General features: G+C 37.6%; 1 protein-coding gene across 1 annotated transcript; it reads right to left on the bottom strand.

Moving 5' to 3' along the window:
* Nucleotides 1–295: 295 nt before the first annotated feature.
* On the bottom strand, nt 296–17390 carry LOC124146979 (ubiquitin-conjugating enzyme E2 K-like). Its single transcript, XM_046517568.2, has 6 exons — nt 17138–17390; nt 14295–14447; nt 12370–12452; nt 10974–11137; nt 9260–9324; nt 296–8907 (listed from the first exon to the last, which is right to left on the bottom strand). The coding sequence occupies exons 1-6, from the start codon at nt 17204–17206 to the stop codon at nt 8827–8829; spliced, it is 615 nt and encodes a 204-aa protein (XP_046373524.1). The 5' UTR covers nt 17207–17390; the 3' UTR covers nt 296–8826.
* Between the last annotated feature and the right edge of the window lie 6691 nt (nt 17391–24081).

Here is a 24081-nt window from a genome sequence, read left to right as displayed (position 1 = left end):
ATCACTGCATGTCAGCTTAATGTTAGAGGAAATCACAAAGTGATGCAGATCTTGGACACTTCCACTTTGGTGAAACCACTGTATTGTGCAGCCAAACCAATGATCGTCATATTTTTTATTCAAGCCAAGATCCTGGCATGTCCATGGGAAGCAACTCCGCATAACAAATTGCAGTACCTCCGCAGCTGGTAAAAAGGAATGTGTCCAATTAATTTGAACCAAACATGGACTCCTATTGAAGTCAATTCCTTGCTCAATGTCTACACTGGTCTCCAATGAAATGCACACAACGCTGAAAAGGATCAAATCAATTTTATTGAAAAACATATTTTGCAATATTTTACATAATGATGAAGGTTATCAGAAGCAAATAAAACATATACACTTACAGTGTATTACAAGATAAGGCTTGTGTCTCCCAGAAACTGTAATCAAAATATCTTCTTTGTACTTAATAATTACACTCACATTCATATAATTCAGAGCTAGCAGTATGCTTTGAAACATAGAATATCTACACGAAATATTTACAAGCAAGTTCTATTACAATCAAGTGCGGTTCAATTTACAAAATTCAGCTGAAGACTTTTCATGGTGTCAAGATAATTTTTATTTCCATTTTGGGCTAAAGATGACTTGCAGTCTTGTTTTACTTTACGTTGTGCAGTGTGTGGGTTATGCTTGGGAGATGTTCAAATTGCTTCTTGGTGTGTTGTTTGATCCCTAAGACTAGAAACTGATTTGAAAGTAGAGAGAGTACTTCTCACCGACCGATGTATACTACTCAAAATAGGCTTATCTTCCCGAGGTAAGGGAGTTTACTTACAATAGAAGTCTAGTTTCCACTCTTGCCAAATTAGGCTGGACATCCCGAGTTACACTTGGCTGGACCAATGAGTCAATGCATAGTCAAATCAAAACCAATTAATGGACTAGACATCCGGATTGTAAACAACATGGATTTCAAAATACAGATTTTCGTCAACTGCAGGATTTGCTAAGCATGTGTACAACTGGGTGTCAACAGATGTTTTCCAAATCTTTTCATGTTTCTTATCAAGGTGCTCACATGATTTGAGGCACTTCGCGAGGTAAGACCTGTTTTATTACAAAAAAGATCTTGCCATTTTGTTTGAATTAATTGCATGTGACATAAAGGTGGAATCTGATTGGTCAATAGGAGGGACATAACTCTTAATAGCCACGATCGGGCCACGAAATTCAAGCCTAGTTCAACAAGGGTGGAAACTGGACTTTAATTGTCAGTTAACGCCCTTGCCCAAGGAAGATGAAGACACTAAACCACACCCAATTTTTTTCCATATACCTATAGTTCATCTATCACGGCTGGTGGGCATTGCAACACACAGCCCTCCAACCGTGGGTGTTCTTTAACTTCTTTTGAGTAGTATAGATTAGATATTACTTGTGAGAATTCATCCAGTGAAGCCGTGTTAGCGTGAAGTCATGGGTACCAAGATCAGTACCACTGAAAATCTGCATATGATATTCAGCAAATATTGTCAATAATATTGTTTTTCTCATCAAGTGAGGATCACAATGAGTACCATTGAAAATATGTAGGGGAGTTTTGGCAAACCTTGTTGAATAACATGTTTATCACGTCGAGTGACCTAACAAAGTTCTATTCAACGGCAAAGATACGAAAGAAATGGCAATATTGTCCGAGACACAAATATGTTACTTGACAAGGAAAGCCATATGTTGTTCATAAACTATGTATTTTCTTAGTCTGAATCACAGTGTCAATGAGGCTAACTGAAATAAGTTCTGACAAAGTGTTCTTTCACTTAGTTGTGTAATAATAATTCACTCCAGTAGAATATCAATATATTTTCAGATAAACATAGTATTTCAACACTGCATAATAAATCAAGCTATCCATAGTTCAGGACAAGCAGAGTGATGATAATAAACAAAGTGCAGAAAACAATTTGTCCAATACTGATCACAAACTTACATCTGGTTTGAGCACAGCCATAAAGGAGATTCGTTATTTGGGTCAGATGTGTACAATGTTATCCCAACAATGTTCTCCAACCTGACACTTTATGAAACAGTGCACTTGACCTGCATGTACATTCATGGACTACAAGGGCACCTTGTCCGTGGGTTCCCCTTGCGCCAGCTGTTGACAATATATGCTGATATGCTATTTGTGAAAGTGAGTATTTGGCTGTACTCTAAAACAGACAGAGGAATTGTGACAGTAAAATCAGTGTTCCCGTTTGCCGGTAATTAACAGTTTTTAACCGTTAAAATTAGGCTTGGACCGGTAATTCATGTGACTGCCAGTCACCTGTGGACCGGCAAATAAAGTACCTTATACATCTTTGTTGTTGAACAAAACATTGCTGATATTCAGATAAGTATATTTTTCGAACAAAGTCAGCTTGTCTGTTACCATCAGGGTTTCCTGTTGTCTATTTTTTGTGCAAGGAAACATCATTTCGCTTTGCTTTGAGGTTAAATATATATTTGTAGTGACTTAGTCTCGAAATACCAAAAAAACACGAGAAAATTGTGACTGAACTTTCTGTGAATGACGTGTAGATCTAACTAAGTTACTTCAGAGATGACGTCACTGCATTTATTTGTTGAAAGTTGGGACTTACAAAAATTAGAGGGGACTGGTAATTTTTAGAGTTGCCAGTCCACCAGGACCGGCAGTTTCAAAACCCAACGGGAACACTGAAAATATGGAAAGCTGCAAGAGCTGTAACTGAATATCACAATACAGTTCTGTCAAATGTCCTGAATTACTTTTGGCTATGGCTTTATGTTTGGCTATTTAATGATACAGCCGAGAACTGAAGAGAGTACAGTTAATTATGCGCTGTCATTAGATGCATGTACATGCACAATAGTCTTAACTCGGTAATATACTCCACAAAAGTAATAGATAAATCAGTTTTAACATTACAACATATAATAGCACTATCAACCTGGAAACAGCTCACATAAATATTTTGGCGGAAAGGATAATCAGTAATAAGTTAAGCGTTCAACCATCTAACTTGGCACGATTATTCCTGGCTAAACAAGGTACAATATTTTGGCTGTTAGATAGATTCCCAACTAAGTATCAATGTAGCACCCTGAAAAAACACTCCCCCTGCGATTCCAACCATGTAACCTGTCACTCAAAATACATCATGCAGGTCATTTGCAATGATAGTGTGGCGAAATTAATACCCTTCGTTTGGTTTAAACTACAAACATGGCCTAATAATCATGATACCACCCTTCTCAACTGTCCACCCTGTTGTCTAAACATCTAACGCCATCCCATGGAAAATAAAACTGGAACAAAGAAATCTATATTGTGTATGCTGAGATATTATGTATGTTATATTTATGGATTTGCTTCCAATATAGCATTGTGGGTTAAATGGCCATGATGAAGGTAATAATTTACAGTAGTTGGTTAATTGTTCAATGGTAAGATAATGTCCATTCCAGCTTCTGATTCGATTACAATTTGGCAGATTGTTTTAACTAAAAACTTGATTTAGCTAACATTACATACCCGTTATCATGTTTATTGAAAAGAATTTTGTGCAATCAATAAAAAGTTACATAGAGCGTATACTGTACTGAAAGATTGAAGGAGCAGACAATTTTATCCCCTTGGGATTTTTGCCTGAGAGGACAGCATACCAGTATTGTATATCGCAGGCTGAGTTGACATTGCAGTGGTTGAAAATAGTCAAGCAGTGCATGTTGTTCTGCACATGAATCAATACCCGAGTGATAGGTGTTTCCGCATGCCCGAGTGAGTGAGTGAGTTGTAACACCAATTTAAACAGTATTTCAGTGATATCATGTCTCAGCTTAAGTCGGGAGGAAAGCCTGAAGTGATGCAGGTCTTAGATGTGTACCACTCTGGTTAAATCCAGGAATGCTGGTATGGCGCTGACAAACCTAGAAACATAATCAAGGAGAATCAGGGATTCAAACCCATGATCATAACTTTGGGGCAGGCCTAAGGGACACAACTCTGTGAAGTAAATGGTAGTGCCATAGGCAACAGAGCCATCATGCCGAGTTTTGTGCGGTATACTTGCCACAATCGCAAATCATTCTCACATCTTTCCGGATTGGTCAATGTTTTAAGTGTTCCCTTAATTCTTCTGGCGGGCATAATATACTACTGAAAAGAAGTTAAGAACCACTCGATTCTTTTATATTACTATAGTTAATCTGTTATGGCCATGAACATATGAAAAATCGGGAGGTCCTTAACTTGGTTTATGTAGTTTTCATCACCATAATACACATAACATACCTCAATCAGCCTGCCATAAATCTGCTTGTTCTTTAGTAACTGCTTATGGCTTGTTGATTTTCATATGCAATATCACAAACAGGAATCATAATTTTTACATTAATTTCAAATACAAGCATTACAAAACAGAATTAATCAATTACTAGATTTTTGCCCAAATTTTCTTCAAAAGTCTTGTTTGTTTGTTTGTTGTGTAACGCCTCAGTAATATTCCAGCTATATGACGGCTATCTGGAAACATTTGAGTCTGGACCAGATGATCCGGTGATTGACATCATGAGCATCAGTCTATGCAATTGGGATACAATGACTTGTACGAACCAAGTCAGCGAGCATGACAACCCAAATTTGTTTGTCTTCTCTTCCTTCTTCAAAAGTAAAGTCGAGGCATATTTTGAAAACAGTTGTTGAACTAAATCTCATTCTTCTAGGACTAGCCATCTTGCTGTTTAGGTGAGTAATGAAAAATAATCACTCAAAATACAACTGACGAAAAGGTATTGATACCAAATAGGCAGGGAAGAAAATCTCTCCATCAATTTATCATGGACCATAATATTTGAAACGAGAAAAAGAAGATGGATTTTGAAACTTTCAAAATGCAAATTCACAATGATCATATAAGGTAATATTATATTAGTACAACAGTAACACATGAGTTTCTATGGAAATTAATACGTTTAGATCGAATCTGGTTTTCTACCATTACCCTAACTAGAGTGCTTAACGGGCGAGTTCACTTGAAAAATACATCAGAACAATGCAGATACCTACGAACAGCAGTCATGATTGATGTTTGCAAGCTTAGTATTGGGTACCGTGGAAATCACCATCAAATATCCAGTGTATTATCTCCATGCTATCATTATAAATACCCTAAACCCATTCGGCACCCAAGTTTGTTTCAGAAGTGACCATACCTCCGAGTATGGATCAAAATGAAGTGATGGATGAAACAGGGCCTCATTCCACAATGCCATCTTAGCTCTAAGGCGATTGTAATTCCCCTACTTTAACATAGGCTTAAGACAGTCATAGGCTAAGATCGCTTTATGAAATAGGACTATGGGTATTTTCCCAAACTTATTATAATCTAGATCAATCTAATTAAAATCAGATTTTAGCTTTCGCTACCGCTAAACAAAGATCTGAGGACATCCCATTAGGGTTCATGTCAGAACGATCTTTGGCGAACTTTGACCGATCAATGAAATGACTGACAAGAAATCGACATTAACCAATCAGAAGGCAGCTTTCTCAAGCTTTATGACACTCGTTTCAAACTGGAGACTACGCTTCGAAACATATTTTGACATATTCTCGATTAATTTTTTTTTAAACTGATAAAAAGAACGTTCTGGAATGGCTTATAGATGGCCTATATTGTATGGATATATAATCTGTAACTGTCCTTCGGAATACCCTCTGTTAAATATTTTGAGGTTGCATGATTAGAAAACACATTCCGTGTGTCACTTTCTTGATCTGGTAAGCGACGCTCTGCTTGGTTGGATGAAAGGTCGTTCTGACGTGACTCCTAATGGGATGTCCTCAGATCTTTGTTTAGCGATAGGGAGAACTAAGATCTGATTTTAATGAGATTGAATCTAGATAATCACGGATGGTAGGAAACAAAATGTAGAGATAATTGTACCTCTGAACCTGTCCAAACCTTTGCAGGATATGTATTACATTTTATTATAAGGTCATGGAAATTTTTCAAAAATGATTCTCATCTCCAAGGTGTGAAATATATATTTTGATGGTGATCAGTATGTTTTTTCTGTCCTGTATACAATATCTACTTAAGCAACTATTTTTTCCCAAAATAGTAATCTGAATAATTTCATGCCAAATAAAAAATAGCTTAAGCTATAACAAGAGCTTCTTTTTATTGATATTTTATTTTTTTTATTTGTAAACCATATCAACAGATGGCCTTGGTACTGACTAGAGATGTCTTGATTGTAACAATAAAAATAGTAGATATCATTTTTTTGTAACAGATTTCAAGTTAATAAAGATTTGATAATAGAATAAGATTAATATTTGTGAAATATGAGTTGCTTTATTGATTTGAGAATATATTCCTAGGGTTATAGTAGTGACATTTTATTAAGTAATATGAGCACATCTTTTAGAAACCACCAACATAGAATTAGAATGTATCTATAATGTATCGCAAACTATATGTATCAATATTGGGTTTACCAGTTAAATAACTTGAAGTGTCATCTGTTAGTTTATTCTGAAAATCCTGTCGATAGTTTGTTATTTAGTTTTTCAAAGTATCTAAATCCAAAGAAGCAAAGTCTTTTTGAAACATTCGAAACATGTAGAATTTGAAAACTGCTGCATCATGAAATGTGTGCCCCACTGCTTCATCGTAACGCTGAAGAGAGAAAACAATATAGAGAAACATCTTTCAGCGGACTATATCATCAGTAGACAAATACAGGTGCAGAATATGTGCAGTTGATGAACTTAGAACATCACACAATGTATATACAAGTATTTATATGGGTCCTGTTCTCTATTATCTCAAACCTGGCCTATTCATCAGTTTACCATCAAACCCCTTCGTGTGATTAGTATACCAGTAGTGAGTGATGAGTTAAGCATCTCAATTACAACATGGCTTGGCAGCTTCATGTGAATGGACAGCCCAAAACGATGCACGTCGCACGCACTTACCACTTTGACGAGACCCATGGGTACGATGACCAAGGGTTGTAATCAGGACAAAGATGGAATTCAAATCATGCTCACTGGATCCTGACATGTCAAAGGGACATAACTCTAATGGGTAAGTTTATACTATAGGGTCATACATCATTAACAGTAAAACATGGTGGTGGGCACCATGAATGAGTTTGTCTGCCAATGCTGATAACTGAAGCTAGTCTTCTGTAACATGATCAATCATTTACTTTCGAAAGAATCCAGCCATACTGAGTTAAGAACACCAACATGGTGCTTTAGACATTGTACCACCAGAACGCTCCTTATTACATCATGAAGAGGGCTGATGTATCACAAGGTTGAATACATAAATTAATCAAATCTGTGCTGCTTGGAACACTTCGCAGCAACATGTCACACCATCTAAATGAGTGTTTGTATCAAACTGTCAAAATTGCTCCGAATTTCAAGGTCATTTTAAAAAACCGTGAAGTTTTGTCCTTTTACTCTAATTTCTTGTTTAACTCTTCAGTGAAAATAGATCTAAATGTACAACACAAACAGACATCGTTTTATACTTATATGTACCTTCAATGTTTGACCGACTGACCTATCCAGGCACCTGAGGTCAGTGCCACAGTAATGACATCCTTCACTCCAAACAGCTGCTGCTTTCCCACAGAATAACTTTCTTCCTGATGTCATGAACGAGAATATGGACGATTCAACCAGCTTCAATATAAATATCACTCTCTCACCGACAACTTCCAGAGGCACAAAAACACTATATACTCCCATGATATCAGAAACACTCTTTCAATTACATAATGATCTCCTACGTTTACAGTAAATCTTCAATCCAGCAACACACAAGGTCAAACATGTCAAACAAAAGACATCATCAATACTTCAGAGCTTTGTATACACTACGTTCATCCATCCCCCGTGACACATTCAGCCGCCTTGCGGTATAATGGTGATGTGTATAAATAAGTCAAACAAAGACGTGTCGTGTATCACTCATGGATGTCAAATGAGCCCTACTCTGTGCATGAATTCTGCATAAGTGAGTGAGTGAGTATGGTTTAACATCGCTTTTAGCAATATTCTAGCAATATAACGGCGGGGGACACCAGAAATGGGCTTCACACATTGTACCAATGTCGGGAATTGAACCCGGCTCTTTGGCATGACGAGAATACACTTTAACCACCAGGCTACCCGACCGCCCAAATTCTGTTAGAACAGTGGCATTGCCTGATAATAAAGAAATGTTGTGTAGATGTTGTATGAGAAAGGGTTAATGTAATTTAAGCAGTGGTCGGACCACTGTGATTTCCCATTCACTGGACCCAGACCACAGTTTGAAATATCAGTTCAAACATAGCGACTACACTGGAAAGCAGCCATTCACAGGTTACGGCAGAACATAGTGAATACAAACGCATGAAGTATTAAAGACGACATTTAGTCGGTAAAGAGGAAAAGCAGTCTTGTGCCATGTCCTCCCTGCTTGATCATGTAACTAGTGCCTCTTTCACATTTCATTTAGGCACCCAGCCTAATTGGTACAAGGGAAACCCCCTTTAAATCAAGCATTGTATACATACATTTTGGTATGACAGGCATTCATTGTCTCATGATGAGATGTCATAATGTTGCCAGTTCCTACTGTAACCATTGTTACATTTCAAGGATTCCAGTTGGACTATCAGTATATAATCACACTCCATATAGAACACCAATACTCTCTAAGACCCTTCTCTGTGTCCCTGTCTTTCAACCATAGTTATGTGTAATAGATGCATGGAGATATAACTACTAAAAACATTGCATTAGGACTGCTGATCTATGAGATACTCTGTTGCCCTTTCGATATCCCAGTTCCGTGTTGATAAAGCTCGCCTCGCTTCCTCCTGAAATAGGCAATGTTTGCATCAGGTTCATCATCACAAAGTACTTTTAAGTTTTGGGAGAAATAAGAAAAGAAATGAAATGTAGGGCGTGACGTGTTAAACGCCTCAGTCAGCAATATTCCATAACGGGATGAAGATATCACGCGCTAATAATCAAGAATGCGTCAGCATTCAATAAGCGAGGTCACATATTGTAACTATAAGCATTAGAGTTATTTAGATCCCAATTCTCGTCAGCTCTTCCTACAAAACAATTTGGGATGCATTCTTCTCCGAATCCCCATGGAGAAGAGCTTTGTCTGATATTAACATCATAAATTTATTTTAATACCAATAATTAAAAAGTACTTACCTCTACAAATCCCATGTTGACAATCTCAATAACCTTTTTTTCTAATTCTTCTTCTTTCTTTGGTCCTGCAAACGTAAACACACACTTACTACAGAATACCCAACATCAGATACCAGGAGGTAAACAATCTCACGTATTTAGAGGTGAGGTGGCATGAGGTGAAATGGGGATTAACGACATGTTCAAGATTATTTCACTTATACTGAGATGTGCAGGCACTTGTGTATGGATGCTTGTACTGGTCTTGTTTTATAGTAGGGCTGGGATAAGTCCAAATTTAGTACCCGGGTACCCGACCCCCTATTACCTGACCCTACCCGGGTATCCTTTGTCGGTCTCAAGTGGGGTAGAAAATGTTCAATTGGGAATTGTTTTACTGATGCCCTGGCAAAAAGTACTTGGATCATGTGGATAGGGTACTGATGCCCTGGCAAAAAGTACTTGGATCATGTGGATAGGGTACTGATGCCCTGGCAAGAAGTACTTGGATCATGTGGATAGGGTACTGATGCCCTGGCAAGAAGTACTTGGATCATGTGGATAGGGTACTGATGCCCTGGCAAGAAGTACTTGGATCATGTGGATAGGGTACTGATGCCCTGGCAAGAAGTACTTGGATCATGTGGATAGGGTACTGATGCCCTGGCAAGAAGTACTTGGATCATGTGGATAGGGTACTGATGCCCTGGCAAGAAGTACTTGGATCATGTGGATAGGGTACTGATGCCCTGGCAAGAAGTACTTGGATCATGTGGATAGGGTACGAAACGATCTGATTGTGCATACACCGAAGTTGACTGAAGCTTTGTCTTTACTCAAACATATAAAGGAATGTGCGTCTAGTCAGAAAGAAATGCGAACATTAGCAACTTGCACTAGAGTAATCATAAATTTTTATTGTCATTGTAATTGAACAATATATCACATGACTAACCGCAGGTAGTCCTGTGGGTACCCGGGTCCTACTCAGGAGCCACCCGACCCGAGTACCCAAGTTACCCGTCCCTATTTTATAGTACTAGCCCACTGAGATACCATGCCACAGTTAAACATGAATACCCAACTCAGACACTTCATACTGACTCTGAGTCAACCAGTTCTTGTTTTATCCACTTAATGCATGTTAATGCCAAACATCAGGCAAGGTGACAACAGGTATCATCTCTTGACATATTTTGGTGTGACATGGCCAGTGATTTAACCATCATGCTTCTGCTCTCCAGACAGACACTCTGTCCTATGCATCACTGCTGGGTTCCCCATTTCAGAACATCAAACTTGTCTCAAAAAGCATGCATTGCACCATCTTGAAACTTACTAAAGGCTGCGACATGTGTCATGTAACTGCTTCTAGACTAATCAAAATACTGGTACGGAAAATCATATCACTTTTTTAACACCACAAGGGGCTGAAAGGGGGATAACTCCAAATGGTATGTTCTTATTTTGTCACTATGGGGCGTTAAGTTCTGCTTAGTGCACTATATTGTCCATTATGGTATGATAAAACAGTGATAGTAATTGGCACCAGAAATTCAAACCAATAACCCTTGCCAAAATGCCTAAAAGTTCAGTTACCATAATGACTAGTGTATATTTGCCATATGTAAGGGTTTTGCTATGTTATCATTCATTGTAAGGACTAGAAGGCTTAAAATGTCAGATTCTATTGCTGAATAATGTATTGACCAAACATGCTGAAAGTGTACTGCACCTCCGGCATACACTGATGTCCAGTGCCTTGCTGTCCTGGCAAATATCTCCGGCACTTCCTTGTATTGCTGGGCTACGACTGCATCTTGAGGATCATCTGGCTCCGCAGCTGCCAGCAGCGCTTGCAACGACAACAACACCGTCCGTAACGTCATGGCAGCAGCCCTGACAATACACAACAGTCAGGTGTAGGTTCTTTCATATATGGCACGATCTATCAGTCTATTTTAATTCTTCTGAAACATGATTCAAAATATTTTTAGTATTTCAGTACAGTCATCATGTTCAGTGAAGCTAACTGCATGGTTCATACAAATCTCAACATGTTTTCAAGGCTACAAAATATCTTTTCAAGGACATTTCAACTTTACACACACTTATAGTTATACAGTCAAGTCTCGTTAATCCGACACTCGTTAATCCGACACTCGGCTTTATCCGACACAAATGATGGGAACCGATTGATTCAGTGCTATTTAGTCCCGTTAATCCGACATTCTCGCACTCCGACTCCGACACACCTAATTTGCAACGAATTGCCGAAATCACTCATTAATCAGTCTCGTTAATCCGACACAGTGATCAGCGTACTCCGTGGTCATCTGACCGCGAGTACACAACCCCGTGTTTTGACACGCACTGACAGACTATTTTAAGTAGATGAAGCAAGTTGTTAAGACAGTAGCACTTGCATTTACACGGGGAAACGTGGGTCGTTGATCATGTGATAAATTCAGTGAGTAATGTCTCTATTGTTATGTATAAATGGGAAAATTATTATTATTTTTATTATCATAGTCATTAATTATAAATTAAGGAATGAATAAACAACATAACAATATTAATATTTCGTTTTTAATGATTTTATTACAAGGTACACACGGTTATTATCTATCGTGAAGATGTCCGATTTTCGATCACAAATCACTTAATTTCGTTAATCCGACATACTCGTTAATCCGACACAATCATGTGCAACCAACGATGTCGGATTAACGAGACTTGACTGTACTTAGGGGGCCACCCATGGCTAAATTCAGCCTTGCCTTTGGCATACTTTTCATGACAACCAGTGTTCCAGCTACTGCAAACAATCAAGGGACTGATACGAGCAACAATCCACACTGTTGACGTTCATTGACACCATCAACTAAGTCAGTGAGTCTGACCACCAGATCCATTTAGTGGCCTCAAACAACCAGCATAGGTTGCTGGGGATCAATTCTAACCCAGAATCCATATCAACCAAATTAATGAGGTGAGTGAAAGTTGTTTCACCGAGCACATTTCTCTGAAATACAAGATGATATCAATATTCTAAACATAAATGCGGAAAATCTGCATGTATCTTAATTGCGGTTATAGTAATACATGACCTGAAAGGCTTTCAAACTTACCACTGATCTTTTAAGATATCCAAGCATATTGCACCTGTGACTGAGCTGATGTTTGGATGCCATATTTTGGTGACGAACTTCACCTGTAAGTGTAAAGAAATCTCATCGATTATCCAGCGCATCCAGTTTGTAAATATTGTACTGGGTCGGGCTGGAAATCATCCTTGATACAGTAAATCTGGAAAGTGTTGTGTGTTGACCTTATTGCTAGTTTGATTTATATGGCGACGTGCATGCATGTGCGTGTATGTATATGTGTGTGTGTTGCTGCTTGTACTAGTCCGGACTGATGCTGATTTATAGTGCTAGCCAACTGAGATACCATGCCGCAGTTTAACTTGAATACCCCATGCAGAAACAGTATATTGAATCCGAGTTGACCAGTCCTTGTTTTAGCCCCGAGTGAGTGCGTGAGTGAGTGAGTGGGCCTGACAGACTTTAAAACATAATCAGGACAATCTGGGCCTCGAACCCACGATAATAGGGATCTGGCGTGCCAAAGGGTGTGACGCTGCACAGGGAATTGCAGTGCCTTAGACAACTGGACTACCAGTTTCCCCTCACAAACACATGAGCAGCATGACCAATATGACGACACATCTCCGTTGTCACCACACCAACATCGACCTTAGCAGTGAACCTTTATAGTTGATAACCTGTGTATTGTTCTCCTGGCATCTAGAGATTTTTATCATTTCGTAGCCTTACTGTTGCAAACAAACTTCATATCCTACCAGGGACGGTGGGGGTAGCCTAGTGGTTAAAGCATTCGCTTGTCATACCAAAGACCTGGGTTCGATTACCCACATGGGTACAATGTGTGAAGTCCATTTCTGGTGTCCCCCGCCGTGATATTGATATTTGATTGAGTGTGGTTTTATGCTGCTTTCATCAAAATTCCAGCAATATCATGGCGGGGGACACCAGAAATGGACTTCACACATTGTACCCATGTGGGGAATCAAACTCGGGCCTCAGCATGACCAGCAAACGCTTTAACCATCAGCAGCGTTAGAAATTGGCACTCGTCCTGTAGGCCTTGCCAAACTACCCAATAGTTAAGGTATCATAAGGACTAGTAGAAATTTGCCATGTTCAGGGTTTTTGCTATATGTTACCATTATAAGGACTAGTGGACTGAAACTGTTAGTTTCTAACGCTGATCAGGCTACCCCACCACTCCCAAATGGCTTTAAGGTTTAGACTTGGCAAGAAAAAAATGGTACTTGAAAGCTATGTTCACTTTTGCTCCTACATTATTTAACAATGCCAAAGATGGAGTCTTATTTGTCCAAAATGCTGAGACTACCTTGTTACATTATCAGTGAAGAGATGGGGTTATTAAATTTGTTGCTCTGGTATTTGAATTTGGGGACCCACAAAGTCATTAACATCTAACATTGGGCCCATGATAATGAGAGCTTGGCTATCATGCTTAATTTCTAACCCTGATACATTTCCAGCTTAGCTTACGAGAAAATAAACACTGTAACCTTAATCTCTGTATGTAAAAGAATGCCTTGGAGAGCAGGAAATACAATTCAAATGGTAAATTACCATGTATAGTGATGTTTTATATCAAATTTCATATTCTTATTGACCAAGTTTGTAATACCTGTTCATTCACATGAATTCACTGAAGGGATACCGTACGTTTTGTTGAAAGCGCATAACACTCGATAAATCTTTTTTTACATTATGAATCACAAACAACTACTATTCTAATCTTTTCGTAAACTCTGAAACGTGCAGCGTAGATCGTGTCAGGTAGGCAGCGCATGTATACTGTTTTGTGGTTCATCTACCCCCTACGACTCCACCTCGGTTAAACCGCTGATCGTCTATAACACTCATCAATTATTTGGAACCCAAAATAGCGTTGCAGCAAGGGATCACTGTATACGAAAAAGTAACCAAGTACCAACCTTGGGAGGATTAAAGGGATAGGTTTCTGGTACTTTGATATCCAGTTTGAATGTGCCTCCTTCATAGGGTGTGTCAGGAGGCCCCGCTATCTCGCCTCTCAGGTCATTGTACTGGTCATCAACAAGTTCCACCTTGATGTCACACTTCGCGATCTGAAGAAAAACAAAGGTCGCAGCATGTTGATCAGAGTGAACAACCAAAACAAACAAATATGTGGTGTTCCATCAAGTGTTGCTTCTTAGGGTAAGCGGAATGAGTGGTAAGTATGGTTTTACGTAGCTTTTAGCAATATTCCTGCAATATCACTGCTGGGGAAACCAGAAATGGACTTCACAAATTGTTACCATGTTGGGCATCAAGCCTGGGTCTTCGGCGTGACAAGCCAATGATTTCACCACATCTACTGCCCCTAGGTAAGGGGAGGGGGTTGCAAGGAGCCGTCGTCATGGTCATACATCGAACATTTCAGTATGACATATGAACATGATCAACAGAAACATACCACTATATGTTGATACATTAACAGGGTTTTACACAACACAGAAATGTGCATCCAGTAGGCACAAATGTATAGAACTGATGAGATGCACAATCATATTTATTGTACAAAATTCTTGACAAGAAATGTAAAGATCCTGTAATTAAAGTAATTATCAAATCTTACAGCACAGTACACTACATTATTTCATAACTTTACAGGACCCTTGTAAGGACCTTTAACATGTTTACAGACCCTTGACATTAGTAATTGGGGGTACTCTGGACCATTAGTTTCGTAGGTCAAGGTAAAACCCTGCATTATTGTACTACAGCTAATCATCCCAGTGAGACTTACACACTTCCTTCATCTAGATAAGCAAGCACCATTGATTGTTAATAATGTTTGATTTATATCTTCACCATGTTCACAAAGACTCTCTTTTACAATCAGTTTTGAATATGGTACCTTTTAAGACGTTCTTATTATGTTTGCTATGACACTGGTAAGCAAGGAGGCGGTATTCTGACACTACCTAAGGGCTAGTACAGCAGAAGAATTTCAAATATGATTGGAAATGTTCCTAAATGTCATCACTATTCAAGCTAGTAGACTGCCTTGGTTATTTTTTATACCTGAACCTGACACAGGCTTTCTTTTACAGCACAACCCCAGGTCTCCCAGCCTGGATATTGGGAAATGTCATTCTGAACAGATAGAACACTCTCACGTGTTCTAATTTCAACTGGTGTTTTGTCTGGTACAGTTTAACTTGTGGATTAGTCTAATGTTATGACAGCTTAAAAAGCAAAAATAGCATTGTGGGCAGTCAGTTTCAGTAAGTGTTACTTGAAAACTGTGTAGGCACCAGGCTTTTAGGGTTAATTTCTGGAACAATAACTGGTGGTCATCCAGTAGTCCCAATTTCTTTTTCCAAATATGGTATTGACATGAATTGAGTGAGTAAAAATATAAAGTCACATCGGCAGTATTTCAGCCATATCGGGACCATAATGACACAGAAGAATGTCCTAACAAAAGTACTAATGCCACTTGTGTCCCAAAATTACCGACGCACTCACCGTTCACAGTTCTATCTTATGCACTATCATTAAATAGTAGTTGCTGGACGATACACAGATGCATCGGTGGATCATGATTTTTCACTTCTCGATACAAGTCTTTATCACAGTCACACACTAAGTAAAGAATATTGATTCTTATTTCAAATGTTTGCTTTAATAACTGTTACACCAAACACATATTTGAAGTGAAAAATTAAATACTTTTTCATACATTGCACCATACTTGACACTACCAATCATAAATAGTCAGCGTGCCAGGTATTTGGCAATCCTGTTGATGAAAAAGATGGTTTACAAGTATCGTGAAACGTATTGGATCACACAGTTGGTGTACTGACCCAGCCCTATCAAATAGATTTGAAGTTTGCATGTTGTATTGCTCCTAATTGTCCACTACATTTACAAGCCTTAAAGAACACAGACTATACCTTCCTAGTCATGACAAGTTATTTTATTTTCATGTTTAACGACCTGGTGTATGTGATGGAAACTGTAAACATGATACTGTTACATTAGATACCATGGGTGAAATTCTACTTGTCTGCCACTTATTTCAGGCTACAATATAAAAAATCATATGTTCATATTAATCCCTGTGCAAAGCCATACATGAACTAACTAACCTGGAAGGTTTTGTGTTTAATGCCAAAACTGTAACATACCCATAATTGTTAGAAGTTGACTTTGGGAGTAATTGACATATTGTTTTATGTAAACAGAATAGTGACGCACGGCCATACACTCAATAAATAACCCAAGCACGGAAATGGATGTTCCGGACCCCAAGTATTGTATAGAGGGGCCATATATGAAGGTGAACTATTATTGAACAGGTCAAAAAAGGTTGTCCTGTAACAAGTGTAAAGTGAAAAACAGAACAGCAGAGCTAATACTGAGACACTGCTGCACTAGGTAAAGTGCATTTTGGCCTTTGATACTTTTCACTCAGTGAGTAAATCACTGTATAACACGTATGCAGAATAAACTTGATATAGGTTATTGTTACACAAGTGGTGTGACAAAATCTGCTCCTTGCAATCCATCATGTTTATTATTTCATCTGTAGGCGGAAGCTCCTAACTTTTCCGCACGGAGCTTGGCACATGCTAACAGAGAAGGGAAACAGAACATTTGTTGAAGTCAGCACAATTCTGTACGAGGAAGATCATACAATAAGTAGCATATCTAAAGCTTCCAGAAGATGTGATTTTACGTTCGCCAACTCATGACGAGCTTTCATTTGATTTTCAGTCATTAAATATACATAAAAAATACATACCTCATCACTTTTGATAACTTCTTTGAATTCCCTCTTTATTCTGTTAATGGCGATCGGGATGGTAGCCATTATAAAAAGGGACAATAGTTTTTGTTTGGCTTGTTTCTGAAGACAACACTGTATTCCAACTCTAAATGTAACTTCCGGTTAACCCCGAACATGCGCATACCATTTCTACCAAAAACCTATGTCGTTAATTTTTCAAAGATAGATTATGGTTTCTGGATCATTCGGGATAAAATGCAACGGCACATTGTTTTGTGTTTTCTGTATTTTCTTAGGCACCCGAGAGCTGAAATGAGAATTTAGTTCCCTGACAAATCTGAAGATGTTATGTTACAAAAGACAAACCATAGCATATCTGAAATGTGAATCTGGTAAGGTTCACCAACCTTCGCGGGTTCACATTTGATATCTGTCATTTACTTACGTCACCAAAAGCCAATCAATACTATTATGTCATTTTATTAGATGGCCAGTGTTAAAAAAACACACAAAGAAATAAGAGAAACAGAGACATGAAAATGGGAGATTTTACAACCAGAGGCACAAATCAGGTTGAACAAGTGTCAATTTCTAAAACCCTTTCATTAAGTTTTCTGCTTAGGGAATTGATAGAGTGAGGTGTTATATTGTTGTAAAAAACACAATGGGCACAACTAACTTTGTACATGTATTTTTGTTGATTAGTGATAAATAAACATTCAGGCGTGTTGTTTATATTGTCATTACTATCACATGATGATACTGCTACTACTACTACTACTAATAATAATAATATTCCCATGAGAATGCGTGTATGGCAGCAAAAACACATAGAAACATATTCATTTTCTTGAACATGAGGGTCTCTAAAGACTAGTCTACCTGAATTATTAAATTTACATTTTGAAAGCAAAACCTTAGCAAACATTCGGAAAAAGACTTTGTTTGTTTGTTGCTTAGCGCCGCACTCAGCAATATATTCCAGCTATATGCAGCGGTCAGTAAATGCTCTAGTCTGGACCAGACAATCCAGGGATTGACATAATGAGCATCGATCCACTTAGATTGTAACTGGTCCATTCTTCTTTACATTAATGAAAATACTTGCATATATGTTCATTTGAAAATGTTATTATACCTGTTTATATATGCATAGTGTTAACAGTAGTGTCTTGTTTACATTGATATTATTACTTAATAATTGTAAAAACAATGTTTTTTGCAGCAGTGACAAGTGACGGTAGTGTCTATATAGCTGTCACTCATTTTTCACTGGTCACAATATCTGTCATTACCATCACATGTATTTAGGCCTATTGTGACACGTGACGGTAATGACATTAGTCCTTCTCATTTATTTTTTATAATTCATTTGATATTCAAAATGGTTTACTATAATGTATTTGGTAAGACATGGATTTAGTGTCATATACTAACCTCAAACATCACATCGCAGCCATGCTGCTCTGGTCCAACATGCAACTTTCTGATGAGAGTGATCTCCCTTGGAGCAAGTACTTGACATGATATTATAGTAGTACTGTGACGGTTATGAAAAAACATCCTGGGACATACATATTTCCTTTTAAAAAATGTAACTTTACCGATATTTTAGTTTTTCAGTCAAATATTTCATGAATGTTTATTTCGTGTTTGCGTATAAGCTAATAATCTAGACCTTTTAAGGATTATATTGCAAACTACAATGGGACAAACAAATGTCATCAATTACGTGTGGGACATGGGAGAATTGACAACATACACACATTAATAAATCACTATCTTTCTAAATATTAACATTTTTCATGAACTGAAATATTATGTTAATGAATTAAATTACCCTAAACTGATTTATCTAACTTGGATGTTATATTTTAAATAATGTTTCATTTTAATATAAAATCTATGTTCCGGACACCTGTTGTGCCCCCAGTTATAAAATCACCCGGATATGAATCGATTCCATTTAAGTGCCTTAAAATACGAAATTGCAATGGTTTCAATATAAAATTCTCCCTCATATATGTTACCAACACATACGTTGCTAAATAAAATGGGATACGTAGACAACAGTATATGGCTACTGTAATAACGAAATTGAAACTGTTCAACATTTTTCTGGTATTGTAACAATGTCAGCTCCCTCTGCACGCAGTTTGACAATTGGTTAAAAAATAAAGACACAAGCTACAGTTTAACTAGATACAAAGGGTGTACTCAAAGGAGACAAAATACCAAATTCAGAACCGGTTGATCTGTTAATACATATGTGCAAAAGTGTAATATTCAAACACAAAACATTCAGAAAAACACTTGAATTCGATAACACACAGAAGTAGCTCACAAATACTACCTTATGTCCAAGCACACAGCAAATGTCTCTGGGTAAAACAGTCACTTCACCAATTACGTGTTAGTCAAATTGTCATCACCCTTTTATAAAGCAATGTACTGTACAAACTGTGTAAATAACAAAACAGAAAAATGATCTTCGCGCATTACTTCAAATTCGCCTAGAATTACAGAACATTTTCTATTTTTGAATTGCAGTGCATTATTAGTAATCGTACCTTTTTTAAAAGATGTACGACATTGATTCCTTATCGAGACCTCATGATACCAGTATGTGGTTGTTGATTTTTGGCTTTATTTTTTGTGTTGCCTGGAAGGATTTTCACATTCAGCGATTCAAACTGTACAACGCCCATCCAAGCATTGTTTACTTCAGTATATTTCAAAGAAATTAACTTGTCAGATTTAAAGACAACCAAATTACCGAAAGTTTAATTAGTTTAGTGTCGAATTTGACACCAAAAATATTTGGTTTGAGTGAGTTGGGTTAAACGCCGCTTCGAACAGTATTCTGGTGCTGACAAACGGACGAAACATGTTCATGTGAATCTGTCATGAGAGCCCAGAATCTGTCATCTTAAGTATTTGGTATATGAGAATCTGGCGATATAAGCGTTCTGGGAAAACTGTAAAGCGAAGGACAGCCCAGACATTTAATACCTGTGACAATTTGTTCTGTCAACTTGGTCACCTGTCTTGTATAATGAGTGACCATTTTAAACAATGATGAATGAATACTCATAATTCACTGTTTACATGTACACATAACTAGAATAATGCACGCTACAGAACTACAGTAAACTACGGTTAAAGCGCACCCAAAGGGACGGACAATGTTAGTTCGTTATAACCGTAGATCGTTATAAGCATATATACAGCAAATGACCTGGACCAAAAAATAAATTCCTTATATCCGTCAGTTCGTTTTAAGCGTGTTCGTTATAACCGTAGTTTACTGTACATGCAAGCTTCAAGCAACACGAGGTCGGGATATCTGACTGAGACAGTAACATATGGTTAAAGAAATCAATCGAGTGCTAAAACAATAAGATATGGCTCAGTTTGACCCACTAGACATGTGAAATTCTAAACTTACGGAGAACTGTTATTATGGTAAGACATTTATCAGACATGTTCAAGTGGTTGACAACACGCTTTTCTCACTTACAGTTTTAAATTATTTCATTCTGACATCTTAAAGTAAGTAAGTATAAATTAAAATGGCTAAATAAGCGAAAAAGTCTTCAAGATACAAAAAGTAGCTTTTGGCCGGTCCGTGACCAAAGAGGATTTTATACCCCATATGTGTGTATATGTCTTTATTTACATCTCCTAGGAAAATCAGCTTGGTTCAAAGACATGCTCATGTTCAATAATAAAAAAAGCAGGTTCCCAAAACCTCTATAATCAGCCTTTTTGAGATATTGCTTAGTGTAAACATTTAGTGTGCACAAAGTATAGTTATTCATATAACATATCTGACTTACATAACAATTTTTAAAGTTTTTGCTAATTTCTTTAAGAATACAGATCCTGTTGGACCAAAAGGGCCTTATCACACCTTGTCTTATGTTCATTTTATTCGTAGTTCTTTACTAGCGGAACTTATCCTCCATTTTGTTTGTTTGTTTGTTTTTGAGTGAGTGAGCCAGCCAGCGTGCGACCGACTGACGTCAATATTTCAGCCACACAGCGACAAAAACAAATTATACATTCACAGTGAAATATCCAGAAACATATCCCACATATAGGAATATGTACATGTCAAACAATTTAGACAAATAACTATAATAATAAGTAAAAAAGCGCTTTTCCAAAACTCGGTCTTTCCTAAACGAGTTGGTAGTCTAGTGGTTAAAATACTCCCTCGTGACGCGGAAGACCCGGGTTCTATTATAATATGTGAAACCCTATTTTGGTGTCCATCGTCGGGATATTTCCCTGATCGCATATCAAGGCAAAGGTAATTGTGATCATATGCATTTATTGATTACATTTTACTTGAGTAAATTTTTCACAGCGGCTTTATATATAACTCAGTTGCATGTGATCAGCTGAATAATTTGGTATCTCTGCGTATACATTTAAACACACAAGTACAGTACAGTGAACATGGTTTCGCGACGCTTTCCAACAATATCACGTAGGGGTACATTAAACACAGGAGATCAACGGAGTGCGCGAAATTAAAAGAGGAAATACGGTATGTACCCGGAAACACCAAACCCTGTGGTGGTCTTAATCTTAAATGTTAAAGATATATAATTTGCAGTAAGATATTTGAACAGATCTCAGTGTTTTGAAAAATATGTTAGTTTTATTGTGAAATAAAAACATAATAACATGTATTTATTACCCATATGGGCTCAAATATGCAGTGTAATAACTTTTTGACAGTGTGCAATTAGTGATTCTCGAAGCTGATTGGTCAGTGGAACAAAGATCAATTTTCATTGGACAACGGAACTATTTTTTTCTCATCCCATTCGTTCAGAAATCCACGCCTTTCCCTTCAGATGTTTTACGTGCTACAATCTCACTGATTCGAGATTTTTAAGACAAGACACATAGTTTCATATTAACAACATGATTTCACATTATAATTTTTTTCATTTATTTCACATGATTTTCATTTTACAGTAAAAACCAAAACAACGTCCCCGTTTGTAAACAAATATGGCTGGCCATTTGAGACCTGTCAAAGTAAATGACCTCGTTAAAGCGGACGGAGATCTGACTGACATGAAAAGTTATTCGTATACTTCAACCTCTGAACACATTTAATGTCTTTGTTGTCAAAACTACATATGGCCGGATTGAAGTTCCAAGATTCAGATTGTGATGTTGCCAGAAACTGTTTCTAGGGCGCCAAGATCATCACCACCAAGTCCTGGTTTGCGTCTGTGTAGAGGGCTTGCTGTTTGATGAATTTTTCGACCACCCGAATCCAAAAACCGGACTTTGTATGGACAGGTTTGCCTTTGTGAACGATGATGACATCGATAACTGCCAATGAAAATGAAAACACAATGAAAAAGACTAAACTTGACAAGTTGACATGAACTTAGTTCACAAATGTAAGATAAGGAAAACACGAAAAATATGACTACTCACACTTTCAACGATGGCATGAGAATAAAAACAAATTCATTTTGCATCAATATTTAGACTTTCCGACAGACATCATAAAGATACACTATTTCGTACAATTTTGTAACGTTGTGTGAAGAAATAAGAACGTGACACTTTTTTATACAATAACTACGTTTTTCGTAACCGCGACGTCTGCAAAGTACGGCGCTGAGCGGTATGCAGGCTGACTGGCGTCCGGGGACCATATGACTATGAGGGTTAATGACACAGGAAAGGTGCAACTAAACATTATTATTTGCAAATTTATCATTTCGGCATGCACATCAGACAGTTCAGAATTCGAACTGCCTACTTTGAAGAAGATCAAGGGTAGCATAGAGTGTTACCTTAGCTACATAATTACCAGCATCTGATGGCGAAATCGATGCACTTTGCTGAACTCGGAGAGGTTTTGAAATGAAAACAATTAAAATACAAGGAAAAGAAAACTTACCCCAGCGAGCTGATCCTGTGTCCGATATTGAACTAAATGAACTCCGTGAATGCGGACAGCTTAGCACCAAGTCTCAAGATACCGTGTTTTTCTATCAACAGGTAGGCCTATTCGACCATTATGAATCACATCAAAATATCAACAAACTCCCGTCATCTGACTGTTTCCACTCCGCGTTTGACAAATCTTCCTGAAATCCCACATGCACATGTTTCCCATCAGTGACACTTGTCTCAAATCACACACAATGTTAATTAAACTTGTTGTCCGGATTAAACTGTAACGCTGTTTCTGTTGTCATTCCTGGTTTCGGCTGTCTCATATCTGGGTCAAGTCGGGTCATTCATTCCGACACTGTGACAGCAATCGTACTTTTCAAAAGTTTACCTTCTTTTCGTAACTTTTCTCTAACAAGCAAGACTTCTGTACATTCCGTTTATGTTGTTGTTATAGGTTTTGGCATTTTTGTCAAATGACACATAAAAAAATTGACAGGTTTTCCGTGTTTCCTCTTCTCAATGTGAAATGCATGTAGCCTATCTGCCGATGCACGACGGGGCTCTCTGTCAGTGACGAGATCTTGTCAAAACAAGCTTTGATTAAAAAACCTGATGAACCTTTTTTGAAACCTGTCTTCTTTATCAATGCTAGATAGTGTACGCTGTGTAAATCGGACAGAAATATAACTGCAATAATGTGATCTTTACAATTTTTTAACAGAACTATATTTTTCACGCGTAACAACACGTTAATTGTACAAAACAGCTGATTCTTATTCGGCGACAGTTGATTGTTTTTTTCTTGAAACACGTCTTTAATATGAATATGGGTAATAAATAGAATAACCCACTCGGTACGAGTGATAACGGAAAATATGTCACGAGTGAAATTAATGTTTTAAGTTCCGAGCTTTAGTTATTCTATAAAATAATATGTGTGTGTGTTGCAACTGAGTGTATTAATGATATATCTGTGTAAAGCGAAGCCATTTAGAATCCGTTTCCATATCCAAACTGCATTC

Source organism: Haliotis rufescens, unplaced genomic scaffold (assembly GCF_023055435.1).
Source record: "Haliotis rufescens isolate VD_foot unplaced genomic scaffold, xgHalRufe1.0.p SCAF_7, whole genome shotgun sequence".
Taxonomy (NCBI): domain Eukaryota; kingdom Metazoa; phylum Mollusca; class Gastropoda; order Lepetellida; family Haliotidae; genus Haliotis; species Haliotis rufescens.
This window is presented reverse-complemented; position numbering and strand designations above follow the sequence as displayed.